Source organism: Lampris incognitus, chromosome 9 (assembly GCF_029633865.1).
Source record: "Lampris incognitus isolate fLamInc1 chromosome 9, fLamInc1.hap2, whole genome shotgun sequence".
Lineage (NCBI taxonomy): Eukaryota > Metazoa > Chordata > Actinopteri > Lampriformes > Lampridae > Lampris > Lampris incognitus.
In genome coordinates this window covers 44299399-44322823 of record NC_079219.1, presented here as the reverse complement: position 1 = coordinate 44322823, position 23425 = coordinate 44299399, and the positions used below count along the sequence as shown (strand labels likewise).

At 45.6% G+C, this 23425-nt stretch overlaps 1 protein-coding gene across 1 annotated transcript in view; it reads left to right on the top strand.

Moving 5' to 3' along the window:
* LOC130117571 (retinoic acid receptor beta-like) overlaps window positions 1-23425 on the top strand; it is a 159534-nt gene that overhangs the window by 97598 nt on the left and 38511 nt on the right. Inside the window, exon 5 of the mRNA XM_056285688.1 lies at window positions 750-916. Coding sequence (XP_056141663.1) covers window positions 750-916 — 167 coding nt within the window. The remainder of the gene's footprint in view (window positions 1-749; window positions 917-23425) is intronic.

The following is a 23425-nucleotide window of genomic DNA, read 5'->3' as shown; positions in this document are numbered from 1 at the left end:
ATTAAATGTTTTTCTCTCAATAAACATTGTATCAAGATGAATTGATTTAATTCTCTGTGATTTTCACATACATGTTCCTCTTATCCAGATAGGAAATGGCAGTGTGCAGAGTGGTAGCAATGGTGTTGTTGGTGGATCAGTTTGGTCTGTAGGCAAACTGCAGTGGGTCCAGCTTATTAGAGAGTGATGGGGTGATATGGGTCTCAACTAGCTGCTCAAAACACTTCATGATGACTGGTGTGAGTGCTGCAGGGCGGTAGTTTAGCAGGTTACCTTGGCTTTCTTGGGAACTAGGACGATTGTGACCTTTTTGAAGAATATGTCCGTCAACACGATGGTCAGCTGGTCAGCACAGGGAGAACCTGCCCTTGAATGCCAACCAAAAATGCAAACAGAAAAGGTCAAAATAACAAAATATCTAGTATGTATAGTCAGTTAAAATAATTGCACTATAATACGGGAAGGTTCAGGATCATGTTTATAAAATGTTCAAAGGTTATGAGAGTTGATTTTTAGTATGGTTTGAGCTTTAAGTGTGAAAAGGATGTTGACATATTATCTTGACACCTTTTGTATTTTTTTTGTGTTTCAAAAAAAGGGACATCAAACTCAACCCAAACAAAAAACAAAAAACAAAACAAAAACCTAGTTGTGTTAGGTGACGTCAGGCTCCACTGTTTACTTTTAATATCTTATGTTCATTCATTTAGCCTCTCCTATCCAAATATCTTTCTCTCTGCTCTCACCAGCGGTGAGGAATGACAGGAAGAAGAGGAGGGAGAAGAAAGAGGCGGTGAAGATGACAATCATAGAGACATATGAGCTGACGGCGGAGCTTGGCCTCATCGTGGAGAAGATCTGCAGAGCTCACAGAGAGACCTTCCCACCACTCCGCCAGCTGGGAAAATACACCACCGTGAGTTCACATCTCTAAAACCTGCCTTTCCACATGGACATCACAGAGTGAACCTGTGGTCAAATGGACCGTCTAATTCTTGTCTTATCTAAACCATTTTGCTTACAAGAGCTTTGTGTCCTATCAAACTGGCCCTCAGGACACTGAGCCTCAAACTGCTGATTTATTGTTTGGATGTCTAAATCATGTAAAAAATCTCCGGTACCAAACCCCTTCCATAAGATGAGACATCGTGTCATCGTGTCATGGCCTGAGGAAATTTTTTGAGGAAGCCAAGTGAGACAAGACTTCAAATCTGTGTCGTTTGTGTGTGTGTGTGTGTGGGGGGGGGGGTCTTAATTGACAGGAATATGTCGCCTCTTTAACAGCCAAGGTAATGTAACCAGATGAGCTATTAGAGCGCCCGGTATTATTTTATACAAAATTGTATCAAACAGATGCAGGACTTGCACATGCTATCAACCTTCGTGTTGTACAAATTATAGGCTATACAATATCGCCCAGTTACTCAGATGTACAGTACAGATTTGGTAATGAATATAAGAAGTATTCATTCACAAATTCAATCAAATGACGTTTTACATTCACATCATAAAGTATCAGTAGGCTACATGTATAAAACACGCGATTTACAAACACCATTGAATGTGCTTGACATACACAAATACTTTCCATATTGTTTAAAACTAGGCTAAATGTAGCAGTGGTTCGGCCTGGATTCACCTTGTCACGGAAGTGGCGAGGCATCTCCTTCGAGACTGCCGGCCGGAGAGACGCAGTTGACGAACGCATATAGTACGAGGGTGGTTGTTTGAGCTAAGAATAGAGAGCATTTGGCCACTAAAATGGGAGAAAAGGAGAAAAATCAGAAATAAATTTATAGAACACTAGGCCAAATGTTCATTATACAACATGACATAAAAGACTAAAAACCAAGTACATGACCTGCAGAGGCTATAAACAATCACCATCTCATCTACACAGGTAACCTGGCCCTATGGCTGCTGTCTGTGGTGCCTATTTTCTTTGTGTAAACAACGGCAATAAAACAGCTAGTGGTGTGTACTGTGGACTGACTAACACATGCAGCTAAACCCAGTCAAGCAAGGCACAATACATCTAAGCAATATAACCACATCAAAAAATTGCACTTAAAACTTTATGGGTAGCTCCGTCAGCAATAACACCACAAAGAGAGAAGGGTGATGTGTATTCCACGTCCCCTATTTGAAGAGGAAGGCCATTCTCATGACGGCCAGCAAAATAACCGCAGAAATTTAGTGCTAGCAGCTAGCCACCCGTGCAGACATAATTTTCTTCTTTGAAAGTCCGAATCCCTCCTTTCTTTTTTCCTCTCAGTACACAGCTCTAGTTTTGCCGTTGGCCTGCCGTCTTAATTTTAAATTCATTCTTGCAGTGGTAGTTTGGTAAACTTGTTTTTTTTATTAAAAACTCCAAATCACCACCCTCTATAGCTGCACGCCTCTACTTGCTTTTTTCTCGTTTATTCTATAGAAAAAAACATTCAAAATACAACACCAAACAAACAGGGACATAAAACATTTCATAAACCCATCGAACTCTACAGAATCAAAGATTACAACACAGGACGACAAAACAGAAAATAGTGAGGTAACCTGTAGGCCTTGGCATGGCTTCCGGCCTACAGACGACCCCCCCCACCACCACCAGATCAAAGAAATCAAACAAAAAATACACATATACCACACAGTATACTGGGTTTTTTTTTTCCAAATTTTTTATTGGGTTTTTAAAGACAATATATATCAAGCAAGAACAGAGGGGGCATATAACAGCCCCCCCCCCCATCATATTCCCCTCCCTCCCAACAACACGGTCCCCTGGAAAATAAAAAATAAAATAAAATAAAAGATAAAAACACGTAAAAATACAAATAAAATAAAAAATATACTCAGACAACATCAGGAGAAAAAGAGAAAAGAACAAGGGAAGGTACAAACGAGAAAAAGTAAACGAGGCTTGGTCTAAATTAATAAAAATTAAAAATTAAAATTAAGATTCAAAATCATTGCTGGTCGTCGGAGGGGAGCCTCCGCAGAGCGGTGAAGTATGAAATGAGGGGCTGACACCTCACAGTAAATTTGTGGGCACAGCCGCTGAGCGAGAACTTGATTTTTCAAGTTTTAGAAAGTGGATCACATAATTTAGCCATAGGGAGACCGAGGGGGGGGGGCGACTTCCAGTGAAGAAGAATCCTGCACCGCGCCAATTTTTGTAAACAGTGATGACGTAGGTGTGGATGCGCGCGCATTTAGGCAACGGAAGTATGGCGGAGTTAGCTAGTTTGTCAAACTATGCAAGGGGATTAACGACAAAAGATCGCGCAGTTACCTGAATAAATTAATTTTGGCGAACGGCAACCGACTTCCAGATCCGTGTGGTATTACCGATTGGGTGGAAAACATTACTAAATGGCCTAATATCCAGAACCCAGATATATGTACATATTTGGTGGAGAAACCGAGCGTATACACAAGAGACAAGTTACGGGCATACAAGTCACTGGGTGGTTACAACTATGTTGTTTGTGGTCACGTACAAAATGTAAAATACCATGACATAGACTCTGAGTTTTTTGTCCTGAAATCCGAAGTCTTGCCAAATCAAAGACAAGGACACAAGACGGCTATGTACGAGGCATGGGTCATCATAAACAAACCCGAGAACTATGTCCTCACAGCCAATTGTACCTGCATGGCAGGCCAGGGTGATTATTTTTTGTCCTGTTGCTTTTCTAGTTTGCTCAGGGTTAATGATATCGGCCTAGTTGTTGTGCAAACATGAAATCTGCTTCTATTTTACTGTCAGTTTCTCCCCTCATCACATCAAAATGTGCCTTTCACTGTAACTCAGTCATGATAAACGGGGCATGAAATTCACATTATCTTGAACTACGCAGTGTCTTGTTGATTCTGAGTTCCAACTGTGGATGTTATTAATTTGCAGTGGAAAAATGTGAAATTATATAGTAGAATTTACAGTCTTCTCAGCCACAGCCTAATTTTGACTGAGATTAAGTGTTAATTGCAAGTCCTGGTCATCAAATTGAAACATATTGGATAAGTCAATATGTTTTATTCTGTCTTTTTCACATTTCAGACTTGGATCATGCTGCCGCTATGCAGCAGCAGTTTTATTTAAAGTTGAGCTCTGTGTTAGGATGGGGAGGACAGAGAAAGCAGCAGTTACAGTTGAAGCATGTGTGTGGAAAGAGCTAAGCAGGAAAGATGTCAAGCCAGCTCCACTTGGGGAAATCAGCTCCCATAAATCAAAGAGGCTAGGCAGGCAGCCCCCAGCAGCTTCCAAAACTTCTAGGAGGAACAGTGTCAAACCAGGAGGCATGTAATAGTTGACAGAGGCTAGATACGTTTCATTTTGTCATTGTGCATTTAATTCATTTCAAAAGTTCTCTTGCCTCTTGTAACACCATAAACTACCCTGAAAACCGAGCTTTTTTATAATACAGATGAAAATCATAAATACGTATAGACACTGAGTCATTTCAATGTATTTGTTTGACCTTTACCTTCAGATTATTTATTCTGGAAATCAGATTGTCTAGTTTCTATTGTTTACTGTTTCTGTTTTAATGCTCTGCTTCATGACTTTAGTAAAAATTCAAACGAGATTCATAAAATCTTGAAAAAAAATTATTCAGCATAATAATTGACTTCTTGTTGCCCTGTCATCATTTTCATTGCTAGACCCAGTAATCAGTCAGATTACTGGATCTAGCAATGAAAACCTCTGTGCAATCTATTATGCACCGGCATCTTTTAAAGTTTCACTTGAATATTTTAGGCATGTTCTTTAGTATAGCTCCCTTACTTGGCCATTTAATGAGTGGCTTGAGGACTATGGCCATAGCAGGTATCCAGCTCCGATAAATATAGGATAAGGTGGTTTTTGATACCTTAAATCTATAGGCTAAATCAGTATTAGTTAGGCCCAGCCTTAATTTCATTAGCACAAACAATAGATGATCCTGTAGAGACAAGTTTTGGCTAATTCTTTCTACACACAGCACACAGCCAGTCAAAGATAATGGAGGTACGTCCTGTGAAAAAAATCAGTTGTCCCATGTTGAACTTAGTAGTGGCATAGGAAAACGTAGAGTTTTGCAGCTCCTCTTTAAGCTTCTAATTTTCAGCCCGTCGTTTTTCACACTCCTGCTGCAGGTTGACATAGTCATTCTGAAGCTGAGTGTACCTCAGGTTCAGATCATCATATTCTGTCCTTGGAACTGGGATGTCCTCTTCAGCTTTAACAGAAAAGCGAACAGTTAGGATATGCCGGCACAGGCTCACAACAAATTCGTTGATTGCACAACAAAAATATATCCTTACCAGGACAGTGATCCATGCTGTTGACTTGTCCTGGAGTTTCAGAACGAGCAGGCTGATTTGGTGGAGTGTAAACCCTTTCATCTCGTCTCCATTTCCTATGGTACCTTAACATAAAAAAGCTAAATTATTGAACAGAAATACTGATCAGAGGCCATATTACAGGAAATTCCTAACTTGCAGATCCTATCTTAACTGTTTGGTTACAATTAGATATTAGGTTATGATTTGCTTAATACCAACTGGAGAAAAATCCTATCTTAGACATCCCTATCTTCACTTTAAACTTTGTAATCTCCTCTTCCTCGTCTGAATCCGTGAATGAATGGGAGACTTGGGGATGGCATTTCACTTCCGTTGCCTAAACGCGCGCGCATACTTTTGATGACGTAGGCTGCCTTTTACAGCATTCGTCAAGAGCAGATTACAAAGTTTATTCAGAAGTATAACCAGCATCAAAATGTCTGGTTGTTTTGTGTTTGGCTGTACGAATCGCTACTCTACCAACAGCAGACTGAAGTTTTGCCGAATTCCGACGGGATCACAGCCATTTCAGAGCAACCGGAGGCGCCTGTGGTTGCAAGCCATCAAACGTATTGATGAAAACTGGACTGAGGACACGATCAAAAATGCTGGCGTTTGCAGTGCCCATTTTATATCAGGTAAGTTATCTATCTACTCTTTGGTTTCACTGGAATGCCTGGTTTAGATGTAGACTAATATCTAAAGTAACCGATAAGCAGCGTTAGATGGTATTATTTGGCTAATGTGGTGTGTCTGGCTATTTACAGGTGAGGCGTCACTGGAGTCACAGAATCCTGATTTTGTACCCTCTGTGTTTAAGTACACAAAACAAAGTCAGAACCCCGAGGCAAAGGTGGAAAGGTAAGAATAATTAAGCCTTACACTTCCTAATCGTTTTAGAATTACTTTTCCCCTCTTTCGTTTCATGCTATTCAGTGCACTCTGGAGCTTGCAGCTGCTGGCTTTGAGAAAATGGGGCTGTATTACAAATATTTACCGTCTTAAGTTTAAAGTGAAGACAGGGATGTCTAAAATATGATTTTTCTCCAGTTGGTATTAAGCAAATCATAACCTAATATATAATCGTAACCAAACAGTTAAGATAGGCTCTGCAAGTTAGGAATTTCCTGTAATATGGTCTCTGATCTGTATTTCTGTTCATTAATTTAGCTTTTTTATTTTAAGGTACCATAGGAAAAGGAGACGGGATGAAGGGGTTTACACTCCACCAAATCAGCCTGCTCCTTCTGAAACTCCAGGACAAAAACTACGGGCTGAAAATGAGAAGCTTAAAGAGGAGCTACAAAACTCTACGTTTTCCTATGCCACTATTAGGTTCAACATGGGACAACTGCTTTTTTTTCCACAGGACTTACCTCCATTATCTTTGACTGGCTGTGTGCAAAAATAACAGACAGTGTAGAAAGAATTAGCCAAAACCTCTCTCTACAGAATCATACTATATTGGCTGTGCTAATGAAATTAAGACTGGGCCTGACTAATAATGATTTAGCCTGTAGATTTAAGGTATCAAAAACCACCTTATCAAATATTTGTCGGAGCTGGATATCTTCTATGGCCATAGTCCCCAAGCCACTCATTAAATGGCCAAGTAAGGGAGCTATACTAAAGAACATACCTAAAATCTTCAAGCGAAACTTTAAAAGATGCCGTTGCATAATAGATTGCACAGAGGTTTTCATTGCTAGACCCAGTAATCTGACTGCCAGGGCCCAGACATGGTCAAATTATAAACACCGCAACACCATTAAATATTTAATTCAATTCAATTAAATTGTATTGTCATTAAAAACAATGTGCAGGCCCATGTTAAAAATGAAATGAGGGCTGTGGCTTCACCAAACAGTGCAAGACAGACACAGACAAACACAGCAAACACAGTATAAGATATACACACATGAAGACCAAAAGCTAAAAATAAGTTAAAAAAGAGCTGGAGTACAAAATATTTAACAATATCTACAGACATTCAGTGAGTAGCCAGGTTCATGTGGGCAACAGCTTGTGGAAAGAAGCTGTTTTTGAGCCTGGTAGTGCGGGCTCTAAGGCTCCTGTAGCGCCTCCCAGAGCGCAGGGGGGAGAACAGTCCATGGTTGGGGTGGGTGGGATCTCTGCTGATGCTCAAACCCCTTCGAAGGCAGAGTTTGTGATAAATGTCTTTTATGGTTAGGAGCTGGGTACCGGTGATATGCTGGGCTGCCTTGACGACCCGCTGCAGAGCTTTCTGGTCTACTGAGGTGCAGTTGCCATACCACACTGAGATGCAGATGGTCATTGGCATGGTAATTGGTAATTGGCATCACTCCAGCTGTAGCAATTTAATTTCTGTCCCCTGGTTGGGGCGGGCTGGTTTCTGACAAGCAGACAACAAAGGAATCAGGGTTTTTGGAACTTTTGGAACATAACGACGAGATTCAGGCAGATAGGGGATTTCTAATCCAAGACGAACTTGCAGTTTATGGTGCCACCCTTCGTATACCTCATTTCACAAAAGGAAAAAAGCAACTCTCTGCAGAGGAGGTGGACTCATCGAGACAACTGTCTCGTGTAAGGATACATGTGGAACGAGTAATTGGACGATGGAAAAACTTTAAGATTTTGCAAACAGTAATTCCAGTGTCACATGTAGTGTGTGGCGCTCTCACAAACCTCTGCAAAAGTGTTGTTCCCAAAAAAATCGAAAAAATTAGCGAATTCTATCATTCATATGTTGCCATTTCACAAACAGCACTGCACTGTGAATTGTCAGAACATTAACATTGTTGTTTTCCTCTCAAAATAATTTAGAACTGCAACTATTAATTGAGAGCTGTTATTAAATATACATTTTGACAACACCTTGATCTGAGTCATTTAGAAGAAAAATTGTGCAAATTCTCTGCTTTTAGCCTCTTACATGTGAATATTTCTCTGGCTTATTCCCTCCTCTGTGACAGTAAACTGAATATTTGTGTTGTGCACAAAACAAGACATTTCAGGATGTGATCTTGATCTTTGAAAAACACCGATCAACATTTAATCATCTTTTTCAGACATTTTAGAGTCTAAACAACTACCGTAACCGATTAATCCAGAAACTAATCAACAGAAAAAAAAAGATAATTGAATGCAACCCTTAAAACAATTCAAATGATGTAATGCATTTTGAACATTTAATCTTATTCATGAATGAATTATTATGGCAATGGTATTTTACATTTTGTACGTGACCACAGACGACATAGTCGTAAGCATCCAGGGACTTGTATGCCCGCAACTTCTCTCTTGTTTATACGTTCGGCTTCTCCACCAAATATGTATATATATCTGGCCACTGGATATTAGGCCACTTAGTAACGTCTTCCACCCACTCGGTAATACCACACGGATCTGGAAGTCGGTTGCCGTTCGCCAAAATTAATTTATTCAGGTAACTTTCGCGATCTTTTGTCATTAATCCCCTTGCATAGTTTGACAAACTAACTAACTCCGCCATACTTCCGTTGCCTAAATGCGCGCGCATCCACACCTACGTCATCACTGTTTACAAACTGTAAAAGGGTCTATAAGGATGTGAAAGCCACCATGTCCGTATGCTTAGGGGTCAGAGATAACAGATCTTCTGGGACACCAAAGAGAGCTATCCGGGGGCATGGTTGCAGATCCAGCACCTCGGATAGGATTTTGAAAATAGAGTCCCAGTACGTTCACAGCTTAGGGCAGTGAAGAAACATGTGGGTAAGGTTGCATAGAGAGGCGTGGCAGCGATCACATTCATCACTCACATTCGGGCAAATCTCAGATAGTCATGATTTTGAAAAATGTACTCTTTGTAAAACCTTGAACTGAATGAGACCGAGGCAGGACGTAGTGGAGCATACTCTGTCAATCGCCCCATCCCACCACTCATCCGCCAACTCAACCCCCAACTCACGCTCCCAGGCCGCTTTAGTTTTGTTGGTAGAATGTTTTTCCAGTGACATAATACAACAATAGAGCTCAAAAACGGCCGCTTTCCGGCCAGGTATAGGGGTCAATAAGTCCTCCCAGCACTGGCGAATAGGTAGGGCAGGGAAGCCGGGAAATTGGGAGGAAACAAAGTGTCTAATTTGGAGGTAACGGAAGAGGTGGGATAGAGGCAGAGTGTGTTTAGCGGCCAAGGAAGGAAAGCCGGGGAAAATGTCATCTGAATACAGGTGTTGAATGGTTTTGATACCTTTCCTTTTCCAGTGGGAAAAAGCATTATCTATCAAAGAGGGGGGGAATAAATGATTCTTTTCAATGGGGCCCAGACTGGATGCAGAGTGGAGTTTAAAGTGACGCCAAAATGTATACCTAATTTCGAGTGTGGAAATTTCTACAGGGTTGCCTGTGTGGCGCGAAGGAGGGGTCAGGAGAGAGGAGCAAAGCAAGGTGGGGAGAGGTGAGGAGACACAGGATCGAGCCTCCAGATGGCACCATGGAGTGTCTGAGTCGTGGAACCAGAATGAAAACTTCTGGATTTTGGCTACCCAGTAGTAATATAGAAAGTTGGGTAGCGCAAGGTCTCCACTGAATTTACACCCTTGCAACAGAGATAGCAACTCTGGGGGATTTTCCATCCCATATAAATATAGTAATGGCCCGATTAACTGACTTAAAAAAGGGATTTAGGCAAAAACAGGGGAATAGACTGAAATAAATAAAGGAATTTGGGCAAGCTATTCATTTTTACTGCATTAATCCTACCTATAAGCAATAAAGGCAAGCTACCCCATCTCCGAAAATCGGCTTTAATTTGGGTGAGAATGGGAGCGAAATTTGCTGAAAAGAGGGCAGGCCACGAGCAAGTCACGTTCACTCCTAGATATTTGAAGCCGGAGTGGCATAGTGTGAAAGGTGAGTCCATCTGCTGAAGCTGTGACGCCGCCGAGCTAATCGGGAAACACTCACTTTTCTGGAGATTCAACTTATAACCAGAGAAGGAGCCGAAGTTCTTAAGAATAGAGAGAATAGAAGGCAGACAGGTCACCGGGTCGCTAACATAGCGCAGTAAGTCATCCGCGTATAGCGACAGCCTATGTTCTACTCGCTCTCGCACTATGCCTCGGAAGGAGGCGGACAACCACAACATGATCGAGAGGGGCTCGATGGCGAGGGCAAACAACAGCGGGGACAGCGGGCCCCCCTGATGTGTCCCACGTTCAAGGGGAAAGTAGTTACAACGGGAATCACTGGTGCAGACACTGGCCTGGGGGGATGTATACAAGAGGTGAATCCATGAGCTAAATTTGTTCCTGAAGCGGAACTTCTCAAGAACAGTGAACAGATAATCCCACTCAACTTGATCAAACGCCTTCTCAGCATCGAGTGAAATGATTATTTCAGGGAAGTTAGAGACTTGTTTTGAATAAATAATGTTAAATAGCGTTCGAATGTTAAAAAATGAGTGCCTGTCCTTAATAAAGCCAGTTTGCTCCTCTGAAATAATGCCTGATAAGACCACCTCCAGACAGTTTGCCAACACCTTCGCCAATATTTTTACATCCACATTAAGGAGGCTCAGGGGTCTAAAAGAGCTACACAAAGTGGGGTCTTTCCCCTTCTTAAGAAGTAGCGATATCAACGCCTGTGGTATGTTGGGCGGCAGTGAGCCACACTCAAGTGATTCATTATACATAGATAAGAGTAGAGGGGCCATCTTGGCACGAAATTTCTTAAAGAACTCCGTTGGGAACCCGTCGGGTCCCGGGGCCTTGCCACTCTGCATTGACATGATAGACTGACTAACTTCATGTAGAGTGAGAGAGGAATCTAGGTCGTTCGCAGTCTCAGCATCAACAGAAGGAGTGGCTAGATCGCCCAGAAACTGATTCATATTGGAAGGATCCGGAGGGAATTCAGATTTATACAGGTAGGAATAGAAGGACTTGAACGTGTCACTGATCCCCGCAGGGTCGGAAATCAGAATACCGGAGGGGTCTTTAATTTGGGGAATCAGACGGGAAGCGGCGCGGCGCTTTAACTAGTGAGCTTGCCTTAGAGGGCTTGCCTTGTCGCCATGTTCATAATAGGTGCCGCGTGAGTGCAGTAGTAAGTGTTCTGCCTTGTCAGTGGTCAAAAGATTAAATTCAGATTGTAGGTTTAGGCGCTGTTTGTATAGTTCAGGGGGTGGTGTGGAGGCGTATTGGCAGTCCAAATCAAGGATATCTTTAGAGAGTCGATCCTGTTCAGCCTTTATAGTTTTGTATAGGTGCGAGAAATAAGAATTAATTTGCCCTCTAAGGTATGCCTTAAGCGTCTCCCATAGGAGAGAGTGGGAGGTCGAGTCCGTCAGATTTAGGGAGAGGAAGACATCAGAGGAGCTTTAGACATATGTGCAGAAAGCTGCATCTGATAGGAGGAGGGAGTTGAGTCTTCAGTGTGGCGAGGTGCGAGTCTGCGCGGACAGGGCGATGTCGAGGGTGGCAGGACTGTGGTCTGAGATTACAATGGGTAAGTAATCGGAGGAGGTGACTTTTGGTAATAATGAGTGGTTGACGGAAAATAATCAATGCAGGAATAAGAGTGGTGTACATGTGAGAAGAAAGAGTACTCCCTTGCCTGGGGGTTCTGAAATCTCCAGGGGTCAGCGCACCCAGTCTGAGCCATAACATCAGAAAATGTCTTAGACATAGCAGAGGGAAGCGTGGGATTGAGGGTGGAGCGGTCCAGGGCCGGGTTAATGACACAATTCAAATCACCGCCGAATATCAGAAGATGGGAGTTTAAATTTGGAATTTTACCCAACAATCCCTTTGCAAACCCTACATCGTCAAAATTAGGGGCATATACATTCACTAGCACCACAGGAGTGTGCCAAAGTTTACCAGTTATGATTAAGTACCTCCCATTCTTGTCTGAAATAACATTGGTAGTAGAAAACTGGATTGTTTTACTAATTAATATGGCAACACCGCTGGCTTTGTTGTTGAAGTCTGAATGAAAGACCTGATGAAATCCAGGGTGCCATCTATTTTGGTCTTTAATGTGTAAATGTGATTCCTGTAGGAAAACCACGTCTGCTTTTAGATTTTCACGTGGGAAAAGACCCTAGACCTCTTCACAGGATCGTTCAACCCCTTGACATTCCACGACAAGAACGTCACCGAGTCAGGGCTTCCCATTCCTAGGTTGTTACTACTAGCGTTGCCAGCCATCTAAGTTGTTGGGAGAAAAGAAAAAAGGGAGAAAGCAAACCAAGCACCCGTAAAAAGAAAGAACGAAGCAAAAAAAAGGAAGCCCCCCCCCAAACCCAAAGTCTCCCCCTCTTCTAGGGGAGATAGCAGGTCAAAGCACACACATGACATCCAACTGTGGAACAGAACCCCTGTGTGATGAACCGCACAAGACTCCCTATACGTTACTCACCCCTACCAACCCCCAATCCCACATATAAATTCACACATGTATTTTTGCCCTGAAACTGAGAACAAAGCGCCATAAAAAAAAACTAAAAAAAAACTGCTCACACTGTCGTCAGCTATAGTAGTGAACGTTATAATACAATCAAGTTACTGTTGCCTTGTACCGGTGTGTAATTCAATTGTTTGAGGCTAAGGTTGCTACGTCACCGGTTGCGATGTCAGCTAACCCGTGAACCGGAAGTACCGCCATATTCGGTAGGCTACGCACGAAAGCCAACCAGACATCAAGGGTCCGGATTTATGCCTGGTTTATAGTGTATTGCATCTAATAACAACTTTAAACGAATTAATATTGTTAGCTACCGCAACAAGCGGCACAAATCGATAAGAGGCAGTAAAGCTAAGCTAGCTACGTCACCGGGTGTGTAATGCGACCCGGAAGTATTTCGACGCTTAGCAGTCTACGCACGAGGGTCAGCGAAACCAAAGACTCTCTTACTTTCAAGAAGCTCTGTGGCGAAGCTAGGGTATGCTAGCGAAGCTATGGTAAGCTAGCGAGCTAACGAAAGCTGTTAGCCGAGTGTCCGAACGGTGAACTTACCGACACGGTGGCCAGCAATCGCAGGTCCGGACCCCAACCGTATTTACGTTTCACACCAGGCAACAGGTCCTAGACATCAAATCAAATAGACAGTGTTGTGCTGCCAGCTAGCACACCACACCATGCAATCAACAAAGGCGATGTGGCGTGTTAGCCCACCAAGGCCAGAGGTGTCTATTAGCACAATAAGTTTATGCAAGCACGACAGTACATTTTGGTGATATCCCCATCAGTCCCCCAAGTTAGGACGGCCAAAAACTGTCTTTAAGGCGCAGTGGAACGTTCAAACATAAAACAACACGGCGTGTCCACTTAACCCAGTACTAGCTAGCTGTATAGTTTAGGAAGAATGGGCTGGCTATATGTCTGTAAATTAAAAGACGATTTCTCAAAACGGCACTATTACTGAGAAAAAAATCATGTTTTCCCACCCTGTCCGGAATTAGCTAGCTTGCCGACCGATGCGAACAATGTTGATAGCTAGTCAACATAGCATGCCCGCTGCAGGCCAGCAGACATCAGTTCCCCGACCCGTCCGGCAGCGCTGCACGGTGAAGCTGGTGGGATGTTGCAAAATCGTTAGCTTCTCGAACTGAGGCGATCCTCCGGCGGGATCCATCTTGGGCTGTGACTAGTAGCCTAGCTGGGAACAGGAGAGAAGGCCTGAGGCCTAGTTTATACAACTTAGCCATGACATCCTTATAAGCGGCCCGTTGATCCAGGACATCGGGAGAAAATTCTTCATACAGATGGATTTTTTGCCCATGGTATTGCAACGACCCCCTGCGCTTACGAGCCTCGCGGATCACGAGCTCCTTTACCTGGAAACGGTGAAAACGTGTCAGGACCGCCTTTGGCCTTTGATCAGGCGCTGGTTTATCAGTGAATGAACAGTGAGCGCGATCCAATTCGGGTGGAGACTCCAGCAACTCCGAGCCCAGGACTTCAACCAGCAGGTCGGCGAAAAAGGTCGTTGGACGGTTGCCGATAATTCTAGTGTTATTTCTAGCTTAGTGTAGTCCTCAGCTAAAGTAGCACAAGACGTCTCGAGAGCTTGAATGCGCTAGCTAGTCGTCTCGGCATGGGATTTGAGAGATAGCAACCTCTGCCCATTGGTCCGATACAGTGACCTTGATATTGTCCAACTTGGTGTCCAGGCTTGCAATGGCCTGTTTGAGCTCTGAGTTTTGAGTTGTGAGGTCAGCTTTGAGATCGCCGAGCAATACTAGCTATGGTAGAGAGGTCGGCGGGTACCTCGTGTTTCCTAGCCTCATCCTGTCTCGCCGCATGTCTCGTGGTCTTACCGGCAGTGGACATATGATCAAAACAGTATTTAACTGTGTTCAAAAAATCACAAAGTGTGCTTTTTAAGTGATAAAAATGGGCAAATAATAAAAGCAGTACTGAAAACTCGTGGGAGGTTGGGACGACACGTCTAGTCCATCAGAGCGTTCCACCAGAAGTCCACACAGTGTACTGTAGCGAATTCGGGGGGCAGCCGCGGGAACCGCCACAGCCGTGACGCGAACCCTTATCTCCTGCACCGCGCGGGCGACAACGTTAACCAGTCGACTAAAGGGTCCGACCCGTTAGCCAAGGGCTAACGTGTCTACTTATTCGTGTACGTTACAATACTGTTTAACCAAAATCCAACATTACCCTCCCTCCTTCCCCAATCACAACAAAAGTGCTCTCCTCTACAAATCCACCAACAAACTCTTCTTCTCTAACATAACCATAGAACATATTGTGGTGAATGTAGAACGTGCCACCTTCCTTCGGGATTCACGTCCCCACGAATCGCCACAGCCAGGACACGAACCTGGGGTTCCCGCACCGCAGGCGACAACGTTAACCAGTCAACTAAAGAGTCTGACCCGTTAGCCAAGGGCTACCGAGCCTTCATCCGTGTGGTCGTTACATTGTCCCCTTCCTTCGAGAAGGGCATCCCCGGCCGGACCGTCACAGCCGGTGGCGCGAACTTGTGTGTTCCGCGCGTATCCCACTTCTGACACCAATGTAGCGAAATCGGGGGGGGGGGGGGGGCAACCACAGGAACTGCCGCAGCCGGGACGTGAACCCGTAGTTCCCGCACCGCGGGAGACATCGCTAACCGCTCGACTAAAGGGTCCGACCCGTTAGCCGACGTGTCTACTTATCCATGCACGTTACACTACTCCTCTCCTTCGGGAACCGCGTCCGCGCGTATCCCACTTCTGACACCAATGTAGCGAATTAGGGGGGCAGCCCGGCCGGACCGTCACAGCCGGGACGTGAACTCAGATTTCCCGCACCACGGGCGACAACGTTAACCAGTTGACTAAAGGGTCCGACCCGTTAGCCAAGGGCTACCGAGCCTATTCATCCGTGATCGTTACAATATGGTTAGGGTTTATATACCTGTCTGTGCCCCTGACCGAGGCATGGCAAGACGAACTGGAGTTGGTCCCCGGGCGCTGCACGGTAGCTGCCCACTGCTCCTAGCTACACAGCTAAGATGTTAAATGCAGTGGAAGAATTTCCCCACGGGGATCAATAAGTAGTAAAATAAATAAAATAAAATAAACATATTAACTTCTCTTTCCATTATACTCCTAAAAATATTCCACACCTCAGCTTTCCTCTTTTCATAATGGGCTATATACCTCCTTGGCTTGACAGCAAACTAAAAACATAATTTAATAAATTAACATTACATCCGCTGACTTTGCCAGCCACCCCAAACAACCACAATTCTCTCCATTTCATTCTGCCAACATACCCACCTCTCCAACTTCTACTTATTAATTCTTTCATTTTCAACATCTACCGCTCCAGTTCACAACATTCAACAAACCCATGCATAAATGTTTCTATTGTATTTAGAAATCACGTCAGGACACAGCGCTGTCGCTCGACACAACCTCTCCGTGGCATTCTTTATTTAGACTGACACAGCATCACAGGCAGACCCGATCAAACAACCCAGAGCCCGCAGGCATCACCAATCGATCCCAGCACAATGGAACAGCACCAAATCAAATGCAGCACTGTCGATGTGTGCAGACATAACATTCCCCGCCCCCCCGGCAGGATTTCAAACATGAAAGGTTGACACAAAGTCCTCTAGGTGGCCAGGGCGTAAACGTGTGCGAACAGGTCGCGGGGCGGCCTGAGGCTGGGCAGGCCGAGGTGGGGAGGGAGAAGGCAGGGGAAGCTGAGGCCCAGGAATGTCTGGGGCCCGTGTAGGAGCTGCATGAAGCCCCGGGGTGTCTCGCCATGCTGAGGGAATGGCTAAGGTTGTGTCACCAGCTGTGTGTGGCGGAGCTGACACCTTCCGTAGACGACTGGAGTGCCACTGAGTGCCATCGCTGAGGAGGTAAGTGGCTGGGCCCAGCTGACGGGTGACTTGGAGAGGAGAGGACCAGTATGAAGCCATTTTATTGTCCCTGTGGGGCCTGCGGACCCTGACCCAGTCTGACACATTGATGTCTGGCACCCTGGTTCGTTTTGACTGGTCAAACCGTTGCTTCATCCGCGTCTGCTGATGAGTGACTGAGGCTCTGACCCCAGAGGGAGGTGCCTGGGGTGTGGAGGGGCGGAGCCTGTCAAGGGGCATGCACAGTTCCCGGCCTAGCATGAGAGAGGCTGGGGAGACGCCTGTGGTCGAGTGCTGTGTGGCCCGATAGTGCAGAGTGTGACGGATGGCCTGCGTGAAAGAGCACCCTTGGGCCATGTGTGCTCTGAGGCCGTTCTTCAGTGACTGGTGAAAACGTTCAACGCCACCATTGGCCTGGGGGTGGTAGTACGCAGTGCATATATGACGGATGCCCTTGCTTTCGAGATAAGCAGTGAACTCAGCAGAGACCAGCTGAGGGCCGTTGTCAGTGGTGATGGTCTTTGGGAGGCCCCAGCGAGAGAAAAGAGAGTCCAGGAAGTCGATGATGATCTGTGAGGTCACAGTGCCAGAAGTGGTGAGTTCAGGCCATTTTGAGTGTAGATCGTAGGCGACCACCATGAAGCGTTGGTGGTGGGGAACTCCATGGATCTCACCACAAATGTCCAACTGCAGGTGTTCCCAGGGCTGAGAGGGCCAGGCAAGAGGTTGCAGGGGTGGGGGAGGCTGGTGGCCAGACTTGCCACTCACAAGGCGGGCAGAACAGTCCTTCACCAGAGCCTCAATATCTCTGTCTATCCCCGGCCACCACACCAGGTCTCGGCAGCGCTGTTTCAGTTTCACAATGCCAAGGTGGCCTTCATGCGCCATATTCAAAACACGTGCACAGAGAGCAGCTGGGACCCCTGTGCAAAACCCACGTGCCACACAGGTGTCGTACCAGCAGGAGAGTTCCTGCCTGCCTCGGGCGAACGCAGCCAGCTCCTCTGGGATCTTGTGAGGCCAGCCGTTCTGGATGTAGGTGCGGAGCTGGGAGAGGACAGGGTCCTGTTCGGAGGCTGCCCTCAGCTTCTGCAGAGAGACAGTGGCCTGTCCCAGATGTGGACAGCAGCGCTGTCAGGGCCTGGTGATCTGTCCTGAGGGTGAAGGAGCGGCCATAGAGGTAGAGGTGCCACCTTTTACAAGCCCAGATACAGGCTAACGCCTCACGCTCACCCACGGAATACCGCTGCTCGGTCAGGTTGAGGGCACGGGAGGCGAAGGCGATGGGCTTCTCCACACCGTTCTGGGTTTGAGACAGCACAGCCCCTATCGCTGTGGCTGATGCGTCACAGGTCACAAAGGTGGAGCTGGAGATGTCTAAGTGAGCCAACACTGGTGGTGAAGTCAGTTGAGTCTTGAGATCATGCACAGCGTCACTGCATGCCTTTGACCACACCCATGGCTCGTCCTTACGCAGCAGCTGGCGCAGGGGGGCTGTGGTCGCAGAGTACTGGGGAAGAAACCTCAGGTAGTAACTTGTCATACCCAGGAAGGAGGCGACCTGGGCGGCCGAGCTGGGCTCAGGGATGGCCTGAATGGCGTCCACGTTGGATTGTAGTGGAGTTACACCGCTCGCTGACAGCCGGAACCCCACGAACTCGATGGCTGGCACAGAGAGGACACATTTCTCAGCATTGAGAGTTAGCTTGTGCTTGGACAGGGCTGCGAAGACCATGTTGAGGCGCTTGTCGTTGATTTCACTGGTGGGCCCGTGTACCACTATATCGTCCAGATAAATTGCCACGCCCAGTATGCCAGCCAGCACGGAGACCATGATTTTCTGGAAGCAGCTAGGGGCGGAGCTGAGACCGTAAGGCATCCTGGTGTAGCGAAACACTCCTGCATGTGTCACAAAGGCTGTGACATTTCGGCTGCTGGGGTGGAGGGGCACCTGTAAGTACCCCTGTCTGAGGTCGAGCTTGGAGAACACCTCAGAGCCATAGAACTGAGCAGTGAGTTCTTCTGAGGTGGGCAGTGGATACTTATCAGGGACCACTGCCTTATTTACTGCACATAGATCGATGCAGACACGCAGGCCCCCCGACTTCTTCTTAGCCACCATGAGGTTTGAGACCCAAGGTGACACGTCCACCGGTTCAATGATGCCAGCTTCCAGCAGTTGTTGCAGCTTGGCGGAGACCCCATCACGGAGAGCCAACGGGATGCGGCGCAGTGGTTGGATGACAGATTTCACAGCAGGGTTGAGGAGAGGTTGATGGGCGAAGGCAGAGGCAGCCCAGCCCCATAAACAGCGATGGCCACTTCTGCTGCCAAGGTGTGGCAACAGTCAGGATTGCTGTCCCCCTTGTGTCTAAGAGGGAGAACCCCAGAGCGGAGAACAGGTCCAGGCCCATCAGGTTGGCCCCACGGCGTGCCACATGAAAAACTGCATTGGGCACCAGCTTGGTTCCATAGCGGACAGTCACTTGGAGAGAGCCAACCAGATCGATTTTGGAGTCACCATACCCACAGAGGACAGCTGAGGGTGCGGGCAGTGGCAGTGAACCGAAAAATTGACTGTAGGTATCAACATTCAGGAGAGACACACCTGCACCGGTGTCCAACAGCAGGGGGATGCACACATCATTAATGTTAACCGTGTATGATTTGAATGACACTGGCCCAGAGCTCACCTTGTGAATGACGGCGGTTGAAGACTGGAGGGTGTGGCCCTCTGACCCAGCCGGGGAAGATCGACAGACGTTGGCAAAGTGATTTTGCTTACCGCAGCTACGGCATGTCTGGGCACGGGCAGGGCAGTTCTGAGCCCTTGAAACATGAGACCGAGATCCACAGTTACCACAGGACTGTTGAGGGCGGGGCCGAGAACGCCGTCGTTGCAGTTGCAAGACGTCCCCAGTGGAGTCGGCGCCCGCCTCGCTCTGGCTGGGTTGCGTCCCGAGGGGCAGCCGTGAGTAGAGGGAGGAGTCGTTGGCAGCTTGACTGGAGGTGGCCACTTGCTGTGTATTTAGCATAGCAGCACACTCAGCTGCTCCCTCAACCTGTAGTGCGATGGTAAGTGCTCTGGACAGCAGCAGATCGTCTTTTTCCAGCAGGAGAGTCTCACGCACCTTTGCGTTGTTGGTGTGTTCGATTAGCTGGTCGCGAACCATCTCGTCCTGAAGCGCGCCAAACTTGCATGAGCTGGCTAGCCCTCGCAAATTAGCTACATACTGCTGCACAGACTCACCAGGCAGTTGGTGTCGCTGACGGAATATAAATCGCCGAAGGAGGGCACTCTGTGGAGCAGCGAAATGGGTGCTCATAAGTCCCACAGCTTCGTCAAAGTTTGTGACGTTCCCCAGAGTCCCGAGCACACGATGACCCTCTGCTCCCAAGCAGTGTAGCAACAGAGCCGTCTTCCTAGCCTGGCTCACGTCGTCGAGCCCTGAGGCGATGATGTAATTTTCAAAACTATGTAGCCAGCGAGTCCATGGTACCGGAGGCTCGCCAGGTAATGCCAGGAAGGGGGCAGGTGGTGGGAGAGAGATATCAGCCATCCTCGTCGCCAATATTGTATTTAGAAATCACGTCAGGACACAGCGCTGTCGCTCGACACAACCTCTCCGTGGCATTCTTTATTTAGACTGACACAGCATCACAGGCAGACCCGATCAAACAACCCAGAGCCCGCAGGCATCACCAATCGATCCCAGCACAATGGAACAGCACCAAATCAAATGCAGCACTGTCGATGTGTGCAGACATAACAGTTTCCACACCCACACACATCACAGTCTTTCTTCACATTCACATCAAACTTACTGATTATTAAATTATTGAATACCCTATTGTGCCTTAATAAAAAAATCAAAATTCTCACATTCAACACTGTTCCACTTCACTCTCAGAATTCTCCATATCCTCCCTACATCCATTTCATTCATAACGCTCCCCCACACTTTCTCCACAGCCGGTCTTCTCACTTCTTCCCCTCTTAAACATCTATACATCACTTTCGTTTTCACACTCAGCAGACTCACTCTCCTCTCTCCTCCCACTATCTCTCCTTCCTCAACCAACCCAGCCTCTCTCTCAATCATACTGACCCAATCTCTCGATACCCTCCCCCCGATCTTTCCAAATATCCCCTCCGCCGTTCCCAACCACATTCCATCACCCCTTCCCCTCACTTCATCTACCAGTACCTGTGCCTTCATAAACCCTAGTACATAGTCATTGATTACATCACTTGTCTTTCTAAACCCCGCTCTCCAATTGCTAACGGTGGTGTCAATGCCAGAATAAATAAATAAATAAATAAATAAATAAATTGTTGTCAGAGTTGAATTGTTCAGCGATGCTGGCGTGTATACCCAGTGCTAGACCGAAATAAATGTTAACTTTACGGAGGAATAAATGCACCGTGGGGCGTCAGCTCTGTTCTTACCGGGATCAAACGTAGAAAGAGGAACTTTATTGACAGATGCACTGTTATATACGCACAGACCACATGTCAGTCTCAGTGCATTTCATTTGCTGTTGTCATTGTCCGTCACACAGTACCCGTATGTACTCATGACGTTTGCCTGTGTTAATACAAAAATAAAGATGTACTTCTACAATTGAGTGCACACATTTCATATATGTCAACCTAAATAAATAAATAGGGCTAAAAAAGACTAACAGTTAAATCTACCTTTTTTTCATTTCAACGAAGTTAATAACATGCTATGATTTGATTGGTGTGAGGTCAAAGGGCGTCTGGTTTCCTTTGACTTACTTCCCTTGGGAGGTGGCCGGTAAAATGGTGGACTGAGCAGTTGTACTTGTTACAGCGTAGGCTAAAGTTCCTTATTCTTAAATAAGGAATTTTCCCCTGAAAGAAGTTTTGGATTACAAGTCTAAAATGCCAAACAAAGGAAAGGAAGTGAAATCTATGAGGGAAAAAAAAGCTAAAGATATGACGAAGCACACCGAAGCTAGCAACAAGGATGATGTACCGGACGCGCTTCTACTTCATGACTACATGATGGAGGCTACTAATACCGGGCCCGATACACGAAGTGTCGACGAGCTAGAAGATTTCCCATTAAACACACCATCTAAGGGCTCCCATATTCGGAAATGGGTAAGGCCAAATGAGGAATCTGTCCGTTTTGGCTGCAATAAACACACTGGGCACCAGATTTGATAAAAAAAAAAAATTTAAGAAAAAAAAAAGAAGCCGGAAGATATCAATACTCTGATTAAGGAGAACAGTACAATGATTGGCAGCCTGGCTACAGCACTGGAATTCAATGCGGCGAAACTCAAAGAATGCAAAATTAAAGTAACTGCTTTAGAAGAGAAAGTGGCAACTCTGGAAAAAGAAAACACCGGTCTTAAAGAAAGAGCGGACGAACATGAAAGGTACAGCAGACGAGTGGAATCTGAGAATAAAAGGCATGAAAGAAACGGTAAATGAAAACACAAGGGAGGAGGGGATTAACCTACTCAAGAAGGTTGCGCCGCAATGGGCACAGAACATGGATGAGATAGTAGACGCTGTTCATCGGGTGGGGAGAAAGGAGGAGAAGAGAACGCGTCAGGTCATTATCCAATTTGACAAAAACGTCAACACAGAGATGGGATTTGGAGAATGACGAAGGAGTCGGAAATATGCAGGAAAGCGGGAGTTCGCTTTACTGAATACCTACCATGGCAGATAAACAGGCTAGAGAAGCTCTTTGGCCTCGGATACAAGAAGTGACTATCGCGGATCCCTTGGATTCATCGATGGGCAACGGATCTAGTTGACAGAGTGAACATTGATATGTAATCCTACCGGTAAAGACATTAAACAAATGATGGAAGGGCATGGATGATTTTTTAGAGGAACTTCTGAGTGGGGGATACGTTTAAAGAGGGTGGTTCTTTTCATTGTTCCTAACAAGTGTTGTGAGGTTAAACTTTTTTTTCTGACTTTATCTCTTTAAATCTCTGACTTTCTCTAAAGTCAGCGATTTCTTTTTTGTCTTTAAATGCAAGAGGACTTAAGGATAATGTAAAACGCAAGGCTCCTTTTTTGTTTTGTTAAAGGTCTTAAAGCACACTGGACGTTTTTGCAAGAGACTCATTCATGTGAAAATGACACTAAATTTTGGAAGAACCAGTGGGGAGACAATTCTTTTTTCTCACGGTAGTAATCGATCTGGGGGTGTGGCTATATATTTTTATAGATTCCATGTGGAGGTAGTAACATTCAAAAATGATAAGGATGGTCATTGGATTGTTGTGGTTGTAAATTTAGAGGGGTCATTTGCAATTATGATTAATATCTATGGAAAAATATTTGTCAAAACAAAATATTATTAGGAGATCTTATAGAAATTATTGCTGAATATGAGCAAACTTATGGTGTAAGATTTACTTTAATAGGTGGAGATTTTAATATGGCACCAGATGAGTGGTTAGATAGATGTCCATCTTTTCATAATGATTACTATTACAACACTGTATTGAAAGAATTCATAAATGTCAATTATTTTATTGATTTTTGGAGAGAAAAAACCCATATAGGAGACACTCCTCTTGGATAAAACCCAGTGCGAGATCAAGATCCAGAATCGATCTTTGGCTGATGACTCCAGAAATCACAAATTCTCTGACTAACATCGCAATATCTGCTGCTCAATTGGCAGACCATTGTGTAACTGAAGTAGCTCTGAAACCAGATGGTAATCATACATGTAGAAAAACTTATTGGAAGTTCAG